The 23364-nt window shown below is 45.1% G+C and overlaps 1 protein-coding gene across 1 annotated transcript in view; it reads left to right on the top strand.

Moving 5' to 3' along the window:
* The window catches only part of NSMCE4A (NSE4 homolog A, SMC5-SMC6 complex component), a 213338-nt gene that overhangs the window by 111106 nt on the left and 78868 nt on the right, over window positions 1-23364 (top strand). The window contains exons 7-8 of the mRNA XM_069611968.1: window positions 3258-3352; window positions 3835-3883. Of these exons, the coding sequence (XP_069468069.1) occupies window positions 3258-3352; window positions 3835-3883 (144 nt within the window). The remainder of the gene's footprint in view (window positions 1-3257; window positions 3353-3834; window positions 3884-23364) is intronic.

Raw genomic sequence — 23364 nt, 5'->3', positions numbered from 1 at the left:
ATCGTTGGTTTGCTAGGTAAAGCCCTGCTGCTGTGCTGAAACTCCAACTTCGTTTCGACAGAGCAGCCCCTGCAAGGACACCCTCTCCCCTTTAGTTGGTGGGACCAATCGACTCCAAAGTAAGTCACATGGACATCCTCTCACAGCTGGTTGAAATTCTACTGCAGTTGCTGCTGGTACCGAATAGCCAGGGAGAGGAACACCAGACCGTTTGCATTGCTTTTAAGCTGGCCAAGAGCTCCAGGAAGATCCTCCGGGCTCCCAGGAAGCGGGACTGACCGAGCCTGAGCCACCCCAACAGAGTTCTGGACACCCAGATGCAAGGAAAGCCCACCTCGACAGCCAGGAACCGTTGTTGCTATTTGCGGTAGATGCAAGGAGCTGGCACACCGAAGTGCCACTTGTTTGAAGATTGCCGCTTGCGGTCGTGACCGTCCCATTGCAGTGCAGGAGTCCAGACGTCCTCCCTCTTGTCCCCACGACAGAGGCTCGGCAACACCAGGATCCGCAGAGCTGCACAGGAACTGAAGTGATCTGCTGCCATTTTTCTTCAACCTTAAAGGTACTGTACAGTCTAAGAGAACTCGCCTCTTGTTTAACTGCACTTGTTCTCTGTTGTTGAGACCTGTTGTGGTTGCTCTGTAGAGTTGCTGATAGCTGCTTTACTTCACAAGCCTAAATAGCTTGTGGCCCAGCTTTGAATTCTTTTCTACAAAGACTAAAACAGTGTGCAAGCCGTTTACTTACATGTCAGAAGTGCTTCAGCTCAACTAGACGTTTTCCCAATTGACTTTGGCCTAGCCTGGCTCTCTCAATGACTCTTCTGCCCTCTAACGACAAGTTTTATCTTCCTTCCAGGAAGGGGCTAACTAACCTTGCATTGGGTGTTACCAAAAGTACTTACCTGCTTCAGAATGTGTGTGATCTCTTGTTCTGTTCAAATAACCTTTTTCTTTGACACACTCTTAAGTCTGATTCTAAATGCAAACAAAAATATTAATGCCCAGTGTCCTAGTTACTAAAGTCACCTGAGTGTAGGAAGTGTCTGTGTGCCATCCCAAAAGGGTACTTACTGGTTTAGAAATATTAAGAGTATGGATTTTGAAGTGTGTTTGTGTTACTGTTATGTTGCCCCTTCGGAAGAAGGCTTACTCTAACTGACTGTCAAATAAATTAATAATTGTTTAATCAAGAAACCTTGTGTGTAAAAGTTTATTTGAATTCTTGTCACTGTGAATCTAACTCCCCTACAGCGTGCATTGACCCCTCTTGAGATGAGCCTGGCTGCTCAACAAGCTACCAACCTGTGTAGTACAGACTTACACCAAAGGTTGGGTTCCTATTGCCAGGAGATCCGGGTTGTTGTAGTGCACCCAAAGGGTACTGCACACAATCTTGGCTAACCGTGCCATACACACCTAGATATGTAATCTTAACTGTGTAGGTTTGGAAATGTGTAATAATAGAGAATAAAGGACAAACCTAAGAGCTGGGACAAGGTCCACCATGCGAAAAATGCCACAACCGAGAGAAAGCCTCACCGCAGCAGCGTGCCATGGGTCGGAAACGCTACCAGAGACCAATAAGTCTGCCCCAGAGGTATTGGGGACCCCGGGCTTTCCGACAGTCATGTAAGCAATTGGGAAACTGTTTTGAATACCGACCAACTAAAATACAAAGACATAACTTGCATAAATCCTCATGCATGAGATGTGAGTATGGGGAAAGTTGTGGCAAGTATTACCACAAGCAAATAAACACTAATGAAGATGTTAAAAGGCAGAACTTGAACAAGTCTCCATATATGAGAGATCAATGTGTGGAAGGTTGAAACAAGTAGTATCTGAAGCCATTGAAGTATAGACGCAGTGAAAGGGCGTGAATTCAGAAAAGAAGTCCTGGTCACAGGAGCACTTCAGCCAGTCTGCATTTTAAGGGAAGATACCTGGCGGAGAGGTGTCCTGGGGGATCTGCAAAACCCCAGGATTCCTGATGGACAAGTACATAAGGTGGGCCACTAAAATATCCAAGAGGTTGAAGAGAATCCTGCGTGGAACATCTTGTGAATAAGACCCCTTTAGGTTGTGAACTTGGTGCAAAGAAACGTAAGAGCTAAATGGTATGGGACATATTGTTTGCACAGAAACCTCCTGAATCGGGTATAAGGAATCAAGGGAACTGTTATTTAAAAGACGCTTTTGCCATCCTTAAGGAACTGTTGCTTGGAAAAGATGTTTGTGCCAGCCTACATGAACAATCCAGGGCAAGGGAGCCACCCTCTGGATCCAAGGATTTCTCCTTGGGAAGTATTCTTTGTTCGCTGTATCTATTTGCTTGAAATGTGAACACTGTTTGCCAAGCCGGAGACATTGCCTTTCACCCTTAGTTAATGTTAAGTGTGAGGGGCAGATTAGTATGCTTTGAACCCAAAGACAGTTTATATAACTCTGACGAGACAGACATTTCTTTAGTTTTATTTTCCTAGGTAGGGAATCTCTTTAGGATGGGGACAGATGCTTTTAGCATAACCTTTGAGTTTAATGAAGCTATCCGGCATGGAAAACATAACTTTGTGTCCGCCTCGCATTCCTGACCCCACACCCTGCCACCACAGTAACCTTACTGAAGGTGTGGCATTGTCGAAGGGACACAACCTCCCCCCCCCGCCTGGTCTCGAGTGTGGATGGTTTTTCCTATTCACAGGTGACTCGCCTGCGATTTAAGGGCGACATGTTTTTAGTATACATGAGCGGAGCATGGCGTGGGGAACTGCATAACAAAGAATTGACCTTCATTTAAGTGTTCACCCTTGTGAGGCTGGAAAAGATGCAGTCGATGCCGAGTTAGTCTTCTGGGTTGTTGACCTTTCCATTTTCAGAGTATTAACCAAGTTATAGGATTTAGCTGTGATTAAAATAAAGGGGCGCTTCCCTTCATGTGTGGAGTTCAGTAGGAAGCTGTGATGGAGATGCGTTTGCATGGACAGTGGACAGTGTGCTTCACGTTTGTGTGGTGTGGCAGCAGCAATATTGCAATGAGAAATAGTACATGGAATTTGTACATATACTCACAGGTACCTATAACAAACAAATCGTATGTTTCATTGGCAATCTAGCAGCATTCTCTTCTTGTTCAACTGCAGCACTCGATGGGTTGTGGACATTTAAAGCATTTTGGGGAATTGCCTGCTGCAGAAATGTACTTGAGGTCAATGTTCCTGGAGTTTCATAAATAACCATGGCATGTTTCTCCCCTAGCTGACACACCAATCTCGTTCTTTGATTTTGTGATTGATCCAGAGTCATTTCCTCGCACAGTGGAGAACATCTTTCACGTATCTTTCCTTATACGGGTGAGTTTGTTACTCTAAAAGTCCTCACTCCAGTACTAAGGCGTATGGATGCTCTCGAGGCATGGCGATATGTGGGCTTTGCAAATGAACGCTCCATTCCCTTTTGGCTAGTGTCCCATTACATGAAAATGTTTTTATTTTTGGGGGGGTTAATAACTTTAGTAAAAGTGCTAAACTGGTCAAATGGACTTCTGTGAGTTCTGGACGATTTAATCTACAGTATATGTCTGCGTGGCTGTAGTGACTAAAGGAGAATGAACGGACATGTTGCATGAAGGGGTTAGGTCTTCATTTCTATTGCATGTGCTAATATATTAGATCAATAAACATATTACAATGATCTGTATCATTGTGATCCTACTGGCGATGTTCCTCGACGGGGCCCCATCCATTGCATCCTTTCCTTGATCTGCCCTGTAATCTTTCTCTGTGGCCGGATATTGTTGGTTTGCTCACTTCTTCTTCTTTGGTGTTCTTTATAGGATGGCCTGGCAAGGATAAAACTGGACCAAGACAAGCTCCCTGTTATAGGTAAGCTCCCTGTTATAGGTAAGCTCCCTGTTGCTGATGGTGGGGAAGGATTTGGGGTCGGTATTCTAATCGTCAAAATTGTTAGTGTGTTAGTGTTAGTGTGTGTTAGTTAGTTACCAGCCGGGGTGTACGTGGTGGGCTCGACAAACATTGGATGCAAAATCCAAGACCATTTATGCAAGGTGAAGCCCTTTTAATTGAACTCTGGTAGCAGTGGGCAACGGACTTGCCTCTGCTCCATTTGTCGTTGTCTTTCATAGTAGCCACCTTTTTATTCTCTTAATGGAAAGGCCAGGTAGGTTACAAGTGTGCCTGGAATAATCTGTGGGTACAAAGTGTGTGTTTTGATTTTCAGTGAGTTCATTTGCCTGTTTTTTTTTCCCTGTCTGCAGAAATCAGCTCATTAACTGCAGAGCTTTAATCAAGTCTGCGCAAAAAGTATGAGCATACTCGTCCTTTTAATTTATGGGGTTTAAGTACTTCTTGAAAGAGGCAGTTTGCACAAAGGATTATACCTTAAACGTCACATATTTAGGAAGTTTTAACAGATTATCTCGCTTGTTCCTGCATCCGCTTTTGTCTTTTTATTTAATTCAGTGCTTATTGGTACTTATTCTGCTTCTCGGCGCTACCACATTTTATTACATCAGGGAATCTAGGTTAACTACTATTCTGTGTATATAAAAAAAATAGTTCCATTGACGCCATATGGCCACATCTCAGTCTGTGTTCCCAAATGTATCTTTTAGACTCCTGTAAAAGAGATTTTGAGAGTTGAGTGGCCAAAAGTTTATAGGACAGATTAGGCAACATAGTACATTAACCTGCACAGGTGGACGTTTCATTGGGTTAATGCTCCTGCACAGAAATCTGTGCATTACTTGCAGATTACAGGTTCAAAGCTAGCATGGATGGGCTACTGTCATTATCTTGTTGAGATGGCTACAATGGGTTTGAATGTGTGACTGTCTCTCCCACTGGTCTAACAGTTTTCCAAAGCAATAGCCCTTAGGAAAAGTTCTATATTTTCTGGCATACCACTTTTGCTCATGTCTGCTTCTCCCAAATTTTACTTTTAAGACGTCTGTTTCTTATTGTGGCTGCTGCTAAGATTTGTTTATAATTTATATATCGCAGATCCTAATCTCACCAAAATAGCTTGTGGAGTGTCTGCTGCGATGGCATATATAACCAGCGGTCCCCAAGCTCTAAAAATATTGGGACTCTCCCAATCTCTTAGTCTATATACTGGTACTGCAGTTTGGCAGCAGCTTGCTCTAAAAGGTACCGGTTTGGGCATGATTTCTCATTTCTGCAGGCTGGTGGCATGGTATAACAGTGTGCACTTGCATGGGCCATGACTAGCTGTCTTACTGGTAATGCTGCGAGAGTGCATTGTACAGGATTTTGGTGAGGTGCGTAGTGGGCTACATCAGTGGTAGGTGCTGGATGTGTCGGTCCCTTTTCTGGCAATTCTTCTAGTAGGCCCCTGCATTAAGAGAAGAAGCCAGACTGACACGACTGGACATGCATTCCAAACATGCATGTCATATTGAAGCATAATTAAGCAACTAAAGACACATCTAACAAGTAGCTAGGCCAAATTCAGAGGTAAGGCTGGGAGTCAAGCATGTGCTGCGGTGTGCATAGTGGTTCTCTACAATTCATCTTGCACCCACATATGAGTGCTTTGAGACAAGGTAGAATTCAGACAGCTGCAGTAAAAGGGTCCTTTGGGTGGTGTTTTATGAATGGTCTTGCTGTGTGACGTTGATGAGTCTCCCGGCTAGGCTTCAGTTTGAGTTCCCAGGTGATGGCAGTACCTCATGCCTACCCTCCTGTTAACCCTTGAACCCTGCCAGCTACCATTGGTTCTTTGCATGGCTGTTTGAATACTGTGATCCTTGTTAAGGAGATTTATCATGCTTATCTTCATTCTCCTCTCCTAGTGAGACCCCAGCCCATTTTCCATCCATCCATCCTGAATGAGTGGAGCCTCCACTCATTCATTCTTATGGAACTCTGTTCTTTGTATTTTTACCTGTCTTATGGAGTCTATTTTCCTCCATACCTCTCTAAGGCATCTGTATTTTACTATTGCAGCTCCTTATGGGCTGTGTTGCTGGGGACCCTTGTGGTCCTACTTTTGAGATTATTTTTCTTTCTCCTAGAGTAATTACAGTTCTTAAGGATAGAGAGATACTTGGTATTGCTCCAAAAACTGTACAGGCTCAGATTGGCACCCACCTTATGTGGAGTGCCAAGGGGATACCTAGCGCGCCCCCCGACCAAACCCCCCCCCCCCCCCCCCGCCGCCACCCCCTTGTCTCTTCTCCTGTGACTTTTTAGTCCGACAATCTCCTAGTTATGGCTGGTGGCAGTGGATGTTTTCTACCAACTATTGTGTGATTTTTGTATCGCGGGCTATGCCCTTAGCCTCGATGGTGCACAATAGGGGTGGCCAAGTACCAACTTGGGGCCTCCCTTATTTTTTCGCCACTACTAGCGTGGGCTGTGTTAGCCCTTCTACTATTCTGGCAGGGGGAGGCCTGTGTATGCACGTTTTTGCCTTTGGCGGGATCCCTTGGGTGTCCCCAACTAGGCTCCAGAGTCTGGGCAGGCAGGAAGTGGGGGAGGAGTTTCCATTCTTCGTCTGCCAGAGTGCCTGAATGGACCAGCTCCCAATGGGGGCCTTGATCGGACAGCCAAATGCCCCTTTCTGTAAACTGCGAAGGAAGATGAGAGTGCTGGAACTGTATAAAAGGTGAGGCTCCTGGAGTGAAAAGCAAGCCGACCACTGGAAGCTGAAGTAACCGAGGAAGACTACCAGAGACGCCTGCAGACCATTGAAACACTGGGAAGCAGCCAATGCTGTCCTGACCCAGCTTTCTGTGCAGCAGGAACTTCGAAGAGGACGACTCCTTCACTAGTGGCAACAACCAGTCCCAAGACTAACTTTGATTTGAGCCATCTCCCGAGAGCCTGTGAGTTTCCAGAGTTGCAGAACAGCAATACCAGGAGACCTGCTGCCCATTTCGAGTGCATCGTTGTGGAAAGGCTGAATCAGTCCAAGTTTTTGCTGGGCCCTGAAGGACACTCCAGAGACGCAATCCAACTTGTCCAGACCCCTTCATCAATGTGTGGGATGCAGGAACCGAAGAAGATTGACTGGGCGAATCGCATCCATTGTTGATTCTGCAGAAAAGGCGCCAAAACCACAGGGTGACCAGAGAAGTTGCTGAAAGCCGTGCTAGAGGTCCTCCCTCTAGACTGCTGCTGAGAGATCCCGTCCATTGGCCTGCCTTTCGTCATCACACATCCAGAGGTTTATTCCAGAGCAGCAACATCGCGGAGCATCAAACCTAAGGTACTGTGGGGAAAAGGATATTGCTTACCTTATTCCAGAAAGTCACTCCAGAGCATTGGTGTACGTAGAGGTATTCAGGGCAATCACCTCTGACCTCTGACTCAAGCCGCTGCTTGTGTCCCTTTAGCAAGTTCTTTAACAGAGTCTCAACGCTGGTTAAGCCTTTTTGTATCTTCCTTTCTAGAGACTAGAAAGTATTGCCAGGAACCTTTTGACTTCTACTGCTTTTCAAGACTTTAAGCCTCTCCGAACTGCCTTTTAACTAGGATTGCGTTTTTGGACTTTAAACATTTCCAACTTGCTTAGCAGGGAAACCGCCTCTAGAACATGAAACTCTGATAGGATAACACTAACCAACAGTTTTCCTTCCAAAAAATCACTATTTTATATATGTAATACTTACTGTATTACTTTGTGGGTGTGCGTTATTACCGATAGTATGATAGACTTGTGAAACCCCTGTAGCAATTGTACAGGTTCGACAACTAAATAACAAGTGTCTTTTGAAAGTATTGTAAAGTATACCTATGTGTGTTGGTTTATTTTGCTAAGTATTTAACAGTGGCTCTTGTGTAAATATAATGCATCTATATTTTAATATATATTTGTGTGTTTCTTTGATGTGCATTACTAACTGGGTTCAGAGTACTTACCTACAGCTCACATCTTCCTCTTAAGATGAGCCTGACTGCTCTGCCACTCTACCAAGGTCCTTGAGTAGTACAGACTGATACTAAGAGTTCGGGGATTTACAAATCACTGGGATAGCTTACTAAAGTCTAACCTCCAAATGGGACTTTAGGAAAACTCCCCTTACACTGGCGCCAGCAGTGGTATTTGTGTAGATTGATTTACATTGACTCCTGGTTGTATTGTATCTTAAAGACTCCATCCTCACGGCTACTATACTGTAGAACTAAACCATGCCCTCCAAGAGGGACTTTAGGAAAACTCCTCTAACAATCCTCTTAAGCCAGTATTAGGCAGCTCTTGGAATTGTCTGCATGCACCACACCTTCCCAAGTTTCCTCCTGGATATGGAGTTGAGTGGGGAAGACTAGATGAGACTAGGCTGGTGTACAACTATCATATTCTATTAAGGATTTTCAGGGAATAACGTGTGTTGGGTAAGACAAGTCTAGGGGACAACTCAAAAGTGAAAAGGGTAGCAATGAAGGAACACAGCTGACATCTGTGGGAACCCCTTCTTGAGACCTCTGCGCTGTTTGTCGCAGTCTCTCCTGGAAAACATCCAAATACAATAGTGTCTCCTATAAAATTGTCAGATTCTGCTGGCCTGTTCAATCGACGGCCTTGGTATTTTTCTTTAGATTGTGTAGGGTTCCCAACGCTTGACAATTAAATACATGCTTGGGGCCTTTCTAGCCAACACATCCCAGGCATAGATCAAGCTGGAAGAGCTCCCCCTGAAGGCCTTAGTGTGGTTGTACCCATTTGGCTCAGGGCTTTGGTCTCTGCTTTGAGCTCAAGGGCTTTAGTATACACTGAGCAGCTCCTTGTTCTAGTTTTTGGTCCCTGGGGCAGTCTTTCGGTCCCCCTATGACCTCCCTAACCCCCGCTGAGGAGATTGTACAATCTTGTACCTCTTCCCAACAGTTCTAGAATCTGCACCGTTCTGACCCTGTCTGCCAGAACCTCCTCATTTTCTCTAGAAGGGAACCCCGCCCCCCGCAATCCTCTCCTCTGCTTGGGTATTGTGGTTGTCTTTCTCTACTCTCTGCCACTGGTGTTATGGGACTTCACCTCCTTCTTCCATCACATGAGCTGTTTTTCTGATAGTTCCTTTCCTCCAACCTTCCCAACCTGTTTCTTCCTAGATAACGTTAATCCTTTTCCAGCCTCTGCACAGCTTTTCTTTCTCATAGCTATCCCTTCCCCCTTGATATAAGCTTCTGCCAGCGTCCTCTGTGTACTTCCAACTGCTTCCCAATATTTTCTCTGATGGTCTGCCTCATCTGCTCTCGAACAACGCTCTACCTTCTAATGGTAACTTTCTCTTCCTCCTTCAAACTCTCCCTCCAGTTTCCAGCACTTTCCTGCTGGCCTCTCACTGGTTATCACTTGCCATGCCACCCCCTGCCAAACTCCTACACCAACGCTCCACACTGCCAGACATGCATGGCTGTCTTTAAGAGTAGGGTCTCCCCTCCCCTGGTGTAGTGCTTAATTCTGTTAAGAACATCTGTGCACTGCTGGCTGGACTGTTGGGGGACCTACGCATTAGTGGATGATCGTGTGACATGGAAGGTGAATGGCCGGAGTTCACAGGAATGTCTCGCTAGCTGGGATACCAAAAAAGCCATGGACCGGGGGTAGTGCCTTCTCCTGTCTCCTTTGAAACCCTGATGTCATTGTCTGTTTAGGTCTGGCTCCCCCTGCTCTCCTTGCATCTGAATATAAAGTGGGAAAGTATCTGGGTAAGCAGAGGAAGCTCTGTAACGTGTACACTTCCTTTGTCGCAGGCAGCTTACATGATTGATACGCGATGCTGGGAAAATAAGTTTGGTTTGTTTCCTCGCTCCTTTCAGTTTTTTGTTTCATCGCAATTTTGTAATGGCTAGGTTACACATGTGCGAGTCATAATATGAAGGGGTTCCTCCAGCATCCGTGCAAGAGAGAAACATTTATTCCGTTGCTCGTGTTAGTGGCGTTTTCCTAAAGTCCACTTGAGGTAAAACTCTATAAAATAAACTCTCCCATGGCATACAAGTCCCCAACTCTTAATATAAGTCTGTACTACCCAAAGGATCTTGGGAGAATTGCAGAGCAGCCAGGCTTCTCTTAGGAAGAGGATGTGAGCTGAAGGCAAGTACAATGAACCCAGTAAATGCTATAGTCCAAAGAAATTCTTACACAGTACATTTTATATTAAAAATATACATGTATTCTTATTTACACAAAGAAGGTAGATAAATACTTGTTTCTCTTAACCAGCACACACAGGAATTAATAGCAAAAGCTTTTTTGAGGTGATTGATTCAATAGAAATGTTTTGCGGTTGCATTTGTTCCTGAGAATGACACTGACAGTTCTGCCGTATTATCGGTACTACCGCGCACTTGCATTGATTTACAACATATACGGTAATTGTATTAATTTAGTGTTTCCACATCAAATAGTCTGTAGGAAGGTAAATAATTGGTTATACACACGTTAGCAAATCTTTACTTTGTAATGACACTTTTCAAGGCTTCTAATGTTTTTAATCCAATCCCCAACTATATCAAAAAGTCAGTGTAGGAGTGGAACATGTCATGGTTTATTGGACGGTCACTCATCTCAAGGCGTTCCTCTGCCCCGGCTTCCCCCAATCAAGGTGTCTCACAACAAAGCACTTAGCAGATTCAAATTTGGTTAGGTCTTCAACCTGTAGAACACCATTCAGCAGATGCCCTCTGTATCACCAATAAGCTAGGAACCGAGCCGGTGTATAGGAATAATAGTGTATATGTATTTACATTTCTGCAATGAATAATAAACACATCACAAGAATACCAGACACCAACTCCGTGGCACAACACAATCACAAATGCAAATTAGTGGCATCAATTGACTGACATGTATTGCTTGAGACTTTCAGTTACCAGAAGAAACGTGGGTTGAATTTTAAGTCCAAATACACAGAGGATTTCTTTACACATTAACAGATGGGAAACTTTAAAAATAGTGATTGCTTGGATTATCACAATGCTCTTTTCTCCTAGCAGCCCCCAGCCCCAGGCATCGGTTATTTATGACCCCTTTGGTTTGAAGGCAAGGTACAGGGGGTAGGAATATAATGGGGAATTTCGTTTGGGCTTTTTATTTGAAAGGCAAGGTTTGGGAAATTAACTCATTGGGAATATTGTTTGGGGAACACACATTCAAACGCAATGCAGGGCTTTGGGATTCTTGTTTGGATTTGTTTTGCACACACTACATTCACTTGAAGGGCACAGTTTTATGGATTCTTATTCTCGGATAAAGGACACCCCTCTTGTGTAAGGAAGTCGGGTGTTACAGGAAAATATGGTCTCCTAATTTATTGACTATAATGGCTGTAACACACTGGGCATGAAATGTTTGTTTCGAAGTTTAACAAAAATCATCCCATGATCTTTTCTATATGGGAATTAATTCAATTAACTTTAAATGTGCTAACGGTCTACACAGTTTCACCCCTCACTCACAATTAATTGGAAAGGATTAAGGTAGGTAGCGCCCAACACAATGGATCGCTTTGGGGATATATCTACTTACAGAGGTTGTCTCTGTTCTCAGCTCAGGAGGTCCGCCAGATCTCGGACCCTCTTTTGGGAATGGGTAGGCAGCTCACACCTCTGGTCTCTATTCACAGATCTCTCTGGTAAGGCTTCCAGGCAGGAGCCTCAGCCAGGGTCTCCTGTCTATCTGCTGTCCTGGGTGTTGGCCTCCTTTTTTTTTGTCAACTCTCTGTTGTCATTTTTGGCTCATCTGTCGGCTCTTGTCGTTTTGTACTTCTGTCCCTCTTTATATTGAAAACTGATATTATATAGTTCACGTGCATATTATCAATATTCCAACCCTACAGATTGGACACTTCTTCCTCCCCCTCCCACCAATCCGCCCACTGCCAGCCGATGGGACAATGTGTTTAGGAGGTCTAGATTATGGATAATGGGGCAGAGAGAACTGCAACATTTCAAATGACATTTATTTTACAGATTTGGTTTTCTTAGAATCTCACTACATGGCAACTGTCTTCTCCTTTCAGATAGCTGTGTGTATATATATATATATATATATATATATATATATATATATATATATATATATATATATATATATATATTCAATTCATGACAAATTGGGGAACTTTGATTTCTGCACTCACAAAACACATAGAATCAGCTTACCACGTTTTGAATTTTTCTGATTATTGTGAGTGTCACAAATCCCATTTTCATCTCTACATTGAATTAGACACATGGCATATGGTTAATATTTAGGTAGTACTGAAAGGCATTTTGTGATCTTTAATGTGTCCCGGCTGAGCTCATTGTGACGCACGTTTCTCCTCTTATGGAAAAAGGAGTCCAATGTTAATCAAATGGCAAGACCTAATATGGAGAGTTATAGTTTCATATTCCAAGCAAATCTACACAATTTTGTTTTCCTCAAACATGTTACCTGAACATCTGCTTATCAGGGTCTGTTTGTACGGTCTTTGTAGATCCATTAGTGGCTCTGAGAGGCAATGTATTGGTGTGAAGACAGCCCTAAAAGGTCATTTCTGTTGGCTGCCTCATCTGCCCCTTCCACAATTTTGAGCTAACTGTTGTATTTTACCTGGAAACCAGACCGGTTTTCTTGGTGGGCCCAGCCCAAAGGTCTTGAGGTCAAAGTTTCAGAGGCACAGACGTTTCAGTTCAGTGGGGAAAACAAGCTGCATCCATAATTCTGAAAGGATAGCATTTTAAACTGACACAATGTGTACATGTAACATTTTGTATTGCATCTGGGCCTGCAGTCCATGAGTAAAGTCTTTCCTAAATATACTCCTCAAAAAGGCACGAGTGCCCCTTTCTGCATTGTTCACACATAGGTCGAGGTGTACCATGGGGAAGCCATTGTTTACTTTTAAACAAGTAGGCGTCTCCTTTAAAATTATGTTATTTAGAATGTTGAAAAGTAAGTTGGTTTTTTTGTTGTATTTGTGACAAATGCAAAGTGCTTAGCTTCACTTCAGTATTCTGCTGCTTTGAAGTCAATGTCACATGCTGCTATCTGTCTCTAAGTGAAATTGTAGCTTTTCATATTTTATGAAACCGCATTTTCAGCCACACATGTCTTTTGCCATGCATTGGGTACAGCCAGCAGTTTTAAGAGTTCTCAGGCACATTTTCCTTCACTTGAGCGCCTGTCCATTTTGGAAAAGTTGAGAGGCCCATTTCTGTTCATTCACTAGGCCTTATGTTGGAAAACAATGTTTTGAACTGGCCTGCATATTCCAGTGGGTCTCAACATCAGCCAGCTTCATTCTCACAATAGGGCCATGCATGGCCTGTCACTCTGGGGCTAAATTTGCACCCCACAAACCAAAGTCTTATGTAGCAGCAGAACAGGTAAAGTTCCTCAGGATACCTTAGTCACACAAATAGAAATGTTTAGCAAGATAATACAAAGTAGGGGGAGACTGCAAAGGACTCCCTAATAAGACACAAGCTGTCAAGCTTGGGCCAGAGATATTGGTGGACACCCGGACACCTTGTGACTCCCTGCAGTCATACTGGAGCAACTCTTCGACTTGAGGTAAGTTCTAGCATTAGCACCACAGTACCTTAGGTTAGAAGAAGTAAACCTAGCTGGATTCTCTTGTGCAGCAGCGACGGACTCGGTCTCCAGATTCCTCAGTCTGGTGATGAAAGGAAGTACTATGAATAGAATGTCACAGAGGCAGTCGCAAGAGTTCCCTCAGCTTGGGTTTCTTCGGTCTTTTACTCCGGTCTGTGGTTTTGGTGCCTTTTTATCAGCTCCAACAAAGGGCTGTTATCGCCCGGTCGATCTTCCTTGCTTCTGTCGTCCTGCACTCTGGTGAGGGGACTTGGATGAGTGAGATCGTGCCTCTGGGAAGTTTTGTCCACGCCAAGACATTGCACTGCAAATGGGTCGGAGATATCCTTCTATTCGCGGTCTGCAGCCCTGGAGAGTCACAGCACCTCAGGAGATGGCTCGATTTGTAGTTCGTCTTGCAGCTGGTTGGTCCCACCACCCAAAGGGAAGGAGTCGTCCTTTTCGGAGGTCCTATGCGGATTAGAAAATGGGGTCAGGACAGCAGTGGTCTCTTGACGGTTACTGGAAGGGTCTGCAGGCATCTCTGGTCATTTTAAGTTTTGGATCTTCTGTTTCAGTGGTCAACGTGCCTTCTACCTCAAGAGCCTCACCTTTTTATATTCGGTTTTCCCACTCCTCAGCAAACTTTCAGCAGTTTACAGAAAGGGGCCAATGGCTGCCCAATCAGACCGGCCAGCCCCGCAATGGGAACTGGTTCCATTCAGGCACTCTGGCAGACAAAGGACAGGCGGGGTGGGGGGCGGGGAAATGTTATACTCCTCCTCTTTCCTGCTTTTGCAGACGCACTGGAGCCTAGGCGGGGATACCCAAAAGTTCCTATCAAAGGCAAAACGCACAGAGCTTCCCCTCCCCGAATAAAAGAAGGACTAACAAAGGATAACGACACGGAAAATGGTGAAAAAAGAAAGGAGCCATGTTAGAACATAGGTTACCTTATGCGCAACTGGGACTGAACAGTCTGCGTTAGAAAATGGCACAATAGTTCGTAGAACACGTCCACTGCCACCACACAACTGTAGGGTTGTCACTGTGACTAGAGTCACAGGAGCAGAGAGAAGGGGGATACTACGTATCCTCTTAGCACTACGCATACGGTGGTGTGCTAATCTCTCATTGGCTAAAAGCTTAGGAAGGATACAAAGTATCCCTCTGTCCTTTAAGAACAGTAGTTTTTCATGATTAGTAAAATAATCTCAAAGGAGAACCCAAAGGGTTCCCAGCAACACTGCATATAAGGTGCTTTGAGCTGCAAAAGTTAAACACAGATGCATTTAAAAGATGTGGAGGAAAGCGGACTCCATTTTAAAAAACAAAAAAAGTAAAACGCAGAGATAAGAGTTCCAAAAGTCAGAGCAAAATAAGAATGATTGGGGGTGGGGACTCCACTCATTCAGGAGAGAAAGGGAAAAAAAGGTCCAGAAGTCCAGCAAAATGTGCTGGGTGTCTCCTTAGGAGAAGGGAATAGGCATACAACTGAAATCTCCTTAACAGCTTGTTGGGGACATGACATGTTGCAACATTGTGCCTTAAAGGAAAGGCTGTTTTCCTACTCTAGATGCTTGAGTCTGCCCAGGGAGCTTCAATGCCAGGAGTGTGCTTTATTTAAATGGGGAAATAGTCTCTTGGGGGCTCGGGGCTTAGGAACACCCCCTTTTTCTCTGAAGAAGTCACTGGAAGAGTTGGGTGCTCGGGATACCCCTTTTGTGATTCTGCATAGGAATTCTAAGCAGTTGGGTGGGGGGATGAAGGCCTCCGACTATTCCCTTGGTTGTCATGCATGTTGTTGTGAGAGCAGGATGGATGAATGGGCAGGATGCATGTGCCTCGTGACTACTCCCTGCCTTTGTGCCAGGACCCAGTGCCAGCCCTTTATACGCCACTCAAGCATCCACTAGCTCGGGAGGGCCTTTGGCCACCCACTGGCAGGTTTCCAAAGTTAGGCAGGGCAGTTTGTTACATAGGTTACTGCCTATCTTTAAAGGGGGGGCAGCATGGTGAAACCCAAAACTAGACCGAATTTGGGGTAAATGACATTTGCTTGGAATATTTGCTCATACACAAAGATCTAGCGGCATAAGGGGGTGTCGCATTATCTGTTATGGGGAGGCAGGTTTTATGGTGGGGAGGGACATGAGTAGAGCTAGAGAATGCTGGATTTAAGAAGTGATGTTGGGTTCCTGACGAGGATGAGGATTATGCTATGGCCTTTCCCCTCAGAGTGGAGAGATTGTGTAAAGGGAGCGGTCTTTGACTGAACAACAAAGGTAGCAACTGTTGCATCACAGGTTGCTTACAACACATTAAAATTGGATCCAGAGTGATTCCACATCTTGAGTGTTTGCCTAGGTAGAAGCAAGGGAAGGTTTGAATGTGACCCTCACCGCGATTGTCTTGCAAATATTTGAATGTATGCAGCCTCCTGACTGGAAGCAGAGTTTGCTCTTAGCTCCCAATGCTTCTCTTAAATCTAAGCATCTGCGCCAGTACTTTTTCTTGCCCTGAGACTAGTCCTGAAACACAAGTAGAAACGTTGGGTCCTGCTTACCAAAAGGCGTCATCACTGGGGGTGTACTGCAATGTGTTTGATGGAAATGTAAGGGTAAGGGTAAGAGTGAGGTGTGGGCGAAAATTGAAGTGTCTCTCTATCACAGGGGATTTGCGTGCTCCAAGTCTTGTAGATAATAGTGAGGCTAAGTAAACTGAGAGCTGCAATAGGAACGGTGATCACTTGGATTTAAATGGGAGCCATAGGAGTTTGGTAACTGCTGACTCTTTTGGTGGTTGGAGTGAAGCTGCATCATGTGCTGATTAAAGTTATCAGCAACTACATACAGCTATGTTATGCTGTTATGCCACTTGAGAAGTGCTAAAGACCCACCGGTGTAGCTTCATCTGGCTGTGTGCTGTCCGTAGTGTATTTCTACGCTGTACCTTAGTCTGACATACCACATATGGCTCACACATTGGCAGACCACATTGCGAGACAGTCGCAAAGCTGAGCAGTCAATTTTAACCAGTAGAAAATAGGCTGGGTCTATGCATAGGCTTGTAGGGTGTTGTCTGGGCATAATCTACAGTTAGTGCTGGTTGTCTTAAGTGGGTGAAATGCTACATAAGATTAAGTGAGAAGTAAGATGATGCTGGGCAAAGGAAGTGGGTACTGTTGTCAGCCAGACAATTGATTGCAAACAAAATCGGTGCAAAATGTTTGTTTTATTTATGTACAGGAGGAACAATGCCCTTTTGATCACACAAGCATGTACAATAGATAAGAAATCGGATTTGACGGAAAGTTGTGACCCATCGTGGTCCCTTCCTGAGCACAGCTGGCTGTACCGCCTACCTGCACTTAAAAATGTCAAGTTCGTTGTCCTTAATCTATTCATGTCCACTTATGTATTGTCCCCGGTGACTCTTCCATTTACTTCCCTCCACAACATGGTCAGAATGACTCTCAATCTCGCCCTGTTGCAAGAAGCTCACTGCTTCCCGTCAAATCAGAATATCTATTGCATGTTTGTTTTGTGATCAACAGAGCACTGTTCCTCCTGTATATAAAATAACATAGTTAAAAATTGCCTACGTTTTGCAGAGGGGCAAGTGGGGTTGCGGGCTGTATCGTGTCACAACTGTGGAGAAAGGTGGCCTCGTTGGCAGGTAAAGTCAAAGGTACTCGCTATACTCCAAGCCATAGTCCCCTTTGACCTAACTATGGGGTAATTAACATACAGGAGAAGGGGGTTAGAAAATGTTGCACTTGAGCATTAATTCAAAAGTGTGACAATGTCACTGCTCAACCTGGCTTCCCACTAGTGACTTCTTGCATATACACCCAGCCTTAACCTTTGCTCCTTTTAGAAGCAATTACTTGTGAGTCTCTTGTTAGCAGAGATGGGATAGATGGAGGACCATATGGAGGAAAGGGGGCTGTGAACTAGGAGTACCGTTGTCAATACAGTAACTTTTACTTACTCCTACACCCTGTCCACTTTCCTCCATACTTATGTACAAAGCCAAAGCACCCTACACCAGGATGGGGGAAGAATTGCGCAAGACTGAGTACTTCTGTTCTCCAGAAATGTTCTTGTGCTGCTTGCCTTGCTTGTCATTTGCTCTGCCAATGATGGACTCGTCGTGCTTACACAGAAGTGTATGTTGTTGACACGTGTTGCCGCTTTTCAAACCTCCCTAAGGCGCATGCCAACAAGCCACAGATGCAGATTTGGTGGTCATTGAGGGAGCATGTGGAATCTTCTGGTTCTTAGTTTACAGCAGACCAGGCATTTTTCGATTGATGTTTTTGGCCTCCCAAAAGTGCCCCCAATGGTGGGGAAAAAGCAAGAGTGTTGAATTTCTTGTTCTTTTTAGGTACAGATGTGAGCATGTTGCTGAGCTCTCGTGTTTATTTTTTATAATTTTTTTTTAATACGGCACCAGCTTGTTCACAGGACTAGTCTCAAAGGGCATAACTGTTGTCAGAATTAAGGTGCATCAAATCCCGCCCAAGGGCAACAGGAACTTACTCCTCTTAGGATGCACTGGCCAGAACATTGTGATCTAAAGAAGAGTTGTATTGAAGCGAGATCTGGTGCAGCGCATAAGAGTTGGTAGACAGGTGATGGGTGGCGATTGCTGCATTGTATATGTGTATGTAAAGTCTGGGTGCATACAGGGCTTGATGTGCTCGGGCTGTCCCAAGTATATTGTGGGCATGGTTAACCAGGGTAATCCCAATTTATGGGCCATGTCTTTTTAAAAGGCCTAGATAAATTGGATTCCCAAAGCCGAGGACAAGTCCTCCGTATGTTTTTCTTATTAGGAAAAGCAAATTAAGAACTTATAAAGGGTAAGCAAAACAGGGTTATCTAAGAAAGGGAACAAGTGAAAGGATGGATGTCATCCCACTCCAATTTCTGCCAATCGAAGAACTTGCGCAGTCCACATCAAACAAGAACCTTGCCCAATCCAGAAGTGAGTAGACTCCTGAGGTGGAGTCCTTAGCCAAACATGGGCTGTTCCACATTGAGCCAGAGCCCCTCGCCATCAGCATTCACCCTCTAAACCGTGCTAGATTTTCCCCACTATCCTCCCTGTCAAGTGTCAACACAACTCTCCACTAACTGCATTTTCTCAATCCCCTCTCCGCCCAAGTCCAGGCACTGCCCCGTCTGCCAGGGCTGGAGGTGCAGCCCCTCACGTTCACACCAAGTGAGCCATACAATATCAGGCGTAGGATCTCTGCTGTAATGTAATCCCTCTCTAAACCCTTCACCACTCCTCCAGCCCCTGTGCCACCCATCCCTGCACATGTGTAACATTTAGGGTTCGACGTTGGCCCTCTGAACATAAGTGCCCCCCATGACCAGACCAGCAAAACTCTGCAAGAAAACACCACCCACCCCTAGTTTGTTTAAAATCCTGTTTTGAGAAACACTGGGAGAAAAATCTACAAATTCAAGTGGCATTCCACCACGAACGTGGGTAAAAATGAGATGGGTCAGAGAAAATGCTCTAATATTTCACATGAGCATCTGCTGTAGGCATGTCATGAAGCCAAGTCGGATCCGCACAAAGCAGACACAGACTGATCTATTTGATCAGAGATGTATTAGGGCTCTCTTTAGATTTGGACCAAAGTGAAATGAAGAAAGTAAAGTCTCATTAGTAACAGGATGGGTTCTCCTAGGTGTAACAGTTTCGCTCCTTTTTAGTTTTGAAGTGTCCCTGCATTTGTTTGTCTCCTTGCTTGGTTCACCCAGGTAGTCTGCTTCTAGCCCTAGGTGTCTTCAAAGACACCCTTGGTCCTGGATCTCGGACCCATGTACATTTGCTAGCTAGTCCCACACATGGGTGGAAGCCTGGGTGCTTTAGTGGTTGACCACCCCCTAGACTAGAGCTTTCACCAAGAGGTTGGTAGAATGTTTTTACCTAGTTGCTAGAGTTCTACTTCCTTGCCAACTCCCTGTCTCGGTTAACTGGAGGAGGAAAGCAAGGACTGCCCTTTTGGGGGCAAGTCCAGTACTCTGTCTCTCGCCTAAGGGGTATTATCTCCTGGTCCTCCTGTCATTACCTCTCCAGTCACTCTTTCCTTTTGCACTTCCTCATTGCTTTGCCACCTGCTTCTTCCTCATCCCCTCCCAAGCTCATCCTAGTCAAGTGAAGGGGTTGCCTCTTCTGCTCTCTCCTTCGCACCACCTGCTGTGTCCTTCCTCTTCTCCCTGTCAATCCTTCTCCTACTACTGAATATCTCCTCCACCCTCCTCTTTCTTTCTCTTAGGTTTCCTTCTAGCTCTGCTCCATGTCCCTGATGGTATGTCTCTCTACTCCTCCCTCCCACCTCTTGTAAAATGCCACTCTCCACCTGCCTTCTCTTGCCCCACCTTCTATCGCCTCTCTGCAAACCCCTTCTTCTCTTTGCCTCTGTAGGTTCATTCCTACTTGCCGCATCCTCCTTTTGCGTCTTCTCCACCACCTCCTTTCTCCCTCTCTACCCTACATTTCTCTGTGGCTCCCACCAGCCACCTCTTTGTGCACGCCTTCCGCCTCTCGGCTTTTAACCGTCTGCACCTTAATCGCCAACTCCTTATGCCCACACGTCGTCGCCTTCACTGCTCCTTTTGTAGCACCCAAGCTCCTCACACTGGGCCTTCCTATGCAGGACTGACACTTGGGAAAAATGTTTGATTGTTATTCGTACACTGCTTATGTTCCATCTGTCAACCGTGTTCAATACTGTGTTCAATACTGTAGATCATGACGTTCTATTGCTTAGGCAATGTGAACTATGAGGGCCCTGGTTTGGTTCCTTCGGAACCAGACCCAACAAGTCCATGTTGGTGGTTGTTTCTCATCTTCCCTGTTCATTCCAGTGTACCCCAGGTTTCTAACTTGTCACTGCTTCTTTTCAATATCTACACATGGACTCTGAGGTCCCTCTTTTCTTACTTTGGGCCTCAGTATCATTATTATATTGATGAGACAGATTGATCTTCGTGTCAACAGCTACTTACTCTTTACAAAATATTTTGGACTGCATGAGCAAAGTCAACCAATGGATGGTCCTTCATAAACTGCAACTCAACACATCAAAAACTGAGATGATCGTATTTGCTCCCAAACATGTCCTCAATGATCAATGCAGATTATCATCACTGCCGCCTCCTTTTTGGACTTCCTACTTGCTTTGTTCTGAAGGTCAAGAAACTTGGCTGTTACTGGCAAGCAAATCTGGTTTGTGAAGCCCATGTAGGGGAGATGGTCAAGTCCCTCTTTTACAAACTTTGTCTCCTACGAGCCATCTTGCCTTTAATTGCCTCAACTGATCATTCAATTGTTGATGATGTACTGGCCAACTCCAGGTTGGACTATGCCAGTGTGGTCCTTGCTGGAATCTCGCAGAAGCAGTAGTCCCGTCTGAATGCTGCACAAAACATGGCTGTTAGACTGATCTTTCATTTACCTAAAGAGGCTTCAATCTCTGTTGCGTAGATCCTTGCAATGGTTTCCGGAGAAACAGTATAGAATTTCTAGCGATGTGCCTAGTTTTTAAATGGTTATAGTCCAGCACCACCTTATCTGTCTAAACTAATTCCTGAGTATTGAAGGCATGCTCCTGAATACTCGCACCAGAGAGAATACAACCCGCTAGGGAAGAAGGGCCCAAGTCGATCTTGTTAGGATAACAAGTTTTAATCATGCACAAAGATGAGAGCAAAGAACGGTCTGCCGAAAAAGGGTACAAGCGGAGGCTTAAGAGGAGACACATCATCGGGATGCAATACCATACAGTAAAAACCTGCGTGGTTGGTTGGTGTGCGCCTATTCAGGATCTGCCTGTTCCATAAGGGATGCCAGGTCATTAGTTCCAGCCCAGTCTGTCCGTCTTCCATCATGTGGGTGCTGCGGAGATAATCTTCTCACCAACAAAGGTCAAAGAAATAACTACACTCTAAGACAATGCTACTTCATCATTATACTGTGCACCTAGCAGCCTTTAAGACTGGCACAAAGGTGGTTCTGGGGCACTCTGACCTCCACACACACACTTCACTCACTCCGGCTCCAAGGTCTCCACACTCGTTTTGAACTACAATTTATCCCTCCCAGCACCTTGCAATACAAATCATGATTTTAGCTCAGACGTGCAATGTCAGTTCTCTTTGAAAATTCAAGACTTGTTACTTTTAGGGTTGATGGTAGGTCGCCTGGTGCCATGGAATTCAGGGATCTTGGGGCTTAGTTATATGGGCTATAACTCATGATCGCCTGGGGGTGGGCTGGGTCAGGCTTTGGCCAGTGTGAGAATGTGCACACCAGGCGCCACTGATTCCTTTTGGGTGGAAAAACATCTTTACAACACTAACAGTGAATGAGCTTTATGGCGGTTGGGGGTGTGGGTTGTCCACATGGGAGCTCGAGAATGGATGGAGGTTTATCTCATCTCGCAGTTGGGGCCTAGTGCATGAAATGCTGCATTCGCTGGCAGGCCTCGTCTCCCAACTATGATTACTAACATCTATGCAAAATGGCAGTGTTGCTCGCACCCTGCACTAAACTATGTGTTGATTATATTGTGGTGGGGTCCTACCACTGTCCAAACACCCGCCTCTCCCGGCCCATCCTAGTGCTTCAAATGCAGCTTGCTTTACTCTAAAGCGTTACCCCCGTCAGTATAAACCTTAACGCCCTCTACAATCTGCTAGCCAGCATTTGTTTGTTGTTCCAAGATCCCACTGTGCGTTTCAGGGAGACAGATATTTTTCTGTCCTGGGATCCCACCTCTGGAACCCTCCTGTGATTCATTTACGCTCCATTTGTCCTCTTCTTTCTTATCACAAAGTTCTTAGGAACTAGTTCTTTAACGTTATCCATCATGTCCGCTTAACTGCTTTTACTATTGACCATGTTTTGTTTAGTAATATCTGCGTCCAGATGCAGTTTATCCTGCCTGGTTCTGCGCATTAGAAATACATTTACAAATTATGATCGAGGCTTGTGCCAGCAAATTCCTGTGATCGAGTTCACCTGCAAATAGTATGTGTCTGCTGTTGTGCATCGAGACACAGGCTGAGCTGCCATCTTGGAATTTGTGAGTTTGGGCTGTCGCTGAGCGCCCTCTCCCTGTGTGGGGGTCAACAGTGTCAGTAAGACCTTCAGTTGTTGTTTGCCATGTTGGCTGCTACAAAGGGAAAGTAACTTCCGGTGTCACTGGTTCATTGATCGGCTCTCCACACTTGAACCCTTTATAGGCGCAGGGGAATTCTGTGTAAGCTGCCCGTGAAGATCGCCTTTGTTAGCTAAGGGGTCAGTTGTGGTGATCCGGAATTCCCAGTGTACCTTGTCTGGGCCCAGCATGTGTGTGACAGTAGCCCTGTGACTTTGATCTACTCTCCCCTTCCCTCCCCCCCCCCCCCGACACAGGCAAACACTTCATCATAGAGCATGAGACTGGACTTTCTTGCAACCTGTGGTTGCTGCCAAGAGAAAGCATTTTAAGTCACATGTCTTTGAACTGTGACCGCTACTGTCCCAAGAGCCAGTGCATCAAAGATGTGGATCAGGCTAGGTCGAGAGTCGACTATGATGTATAATATTGGGTGGCCATTGAAGGGTACCTTAACCACTGAGTTCAAGAGTGACAGAGGAGAAACCCTTAACTCAGACCACAATAGCCAGGAAGTAGGTCAGACAGGAGTTTAGTTTGATGCCATATAAATAAAAGTATAAATCCAAGGATCTCTTGAATGGGTTGATTCCCGTCGAAAGAAGCCAGTGGCAGAAA

This window comes from Ambystoma mexicanum, chromosome 8, assembly GCF_040938575.1.
Source record: "Ambystoma mexicanum isolate Mex_15411 chromosome 8, UKY_AmexF1_1, whole genome shotgun sequence".
NCBI classification, from domain to species: Eukaryota; Metazoa; Chordata; class Amphibia; order Caudata; family Ambystomatidae; genus Ambystoma; species Ambystoma mexicanum.
This window is presented reverse-complemented; position numbering and strand designations above follow the sequence as displayed.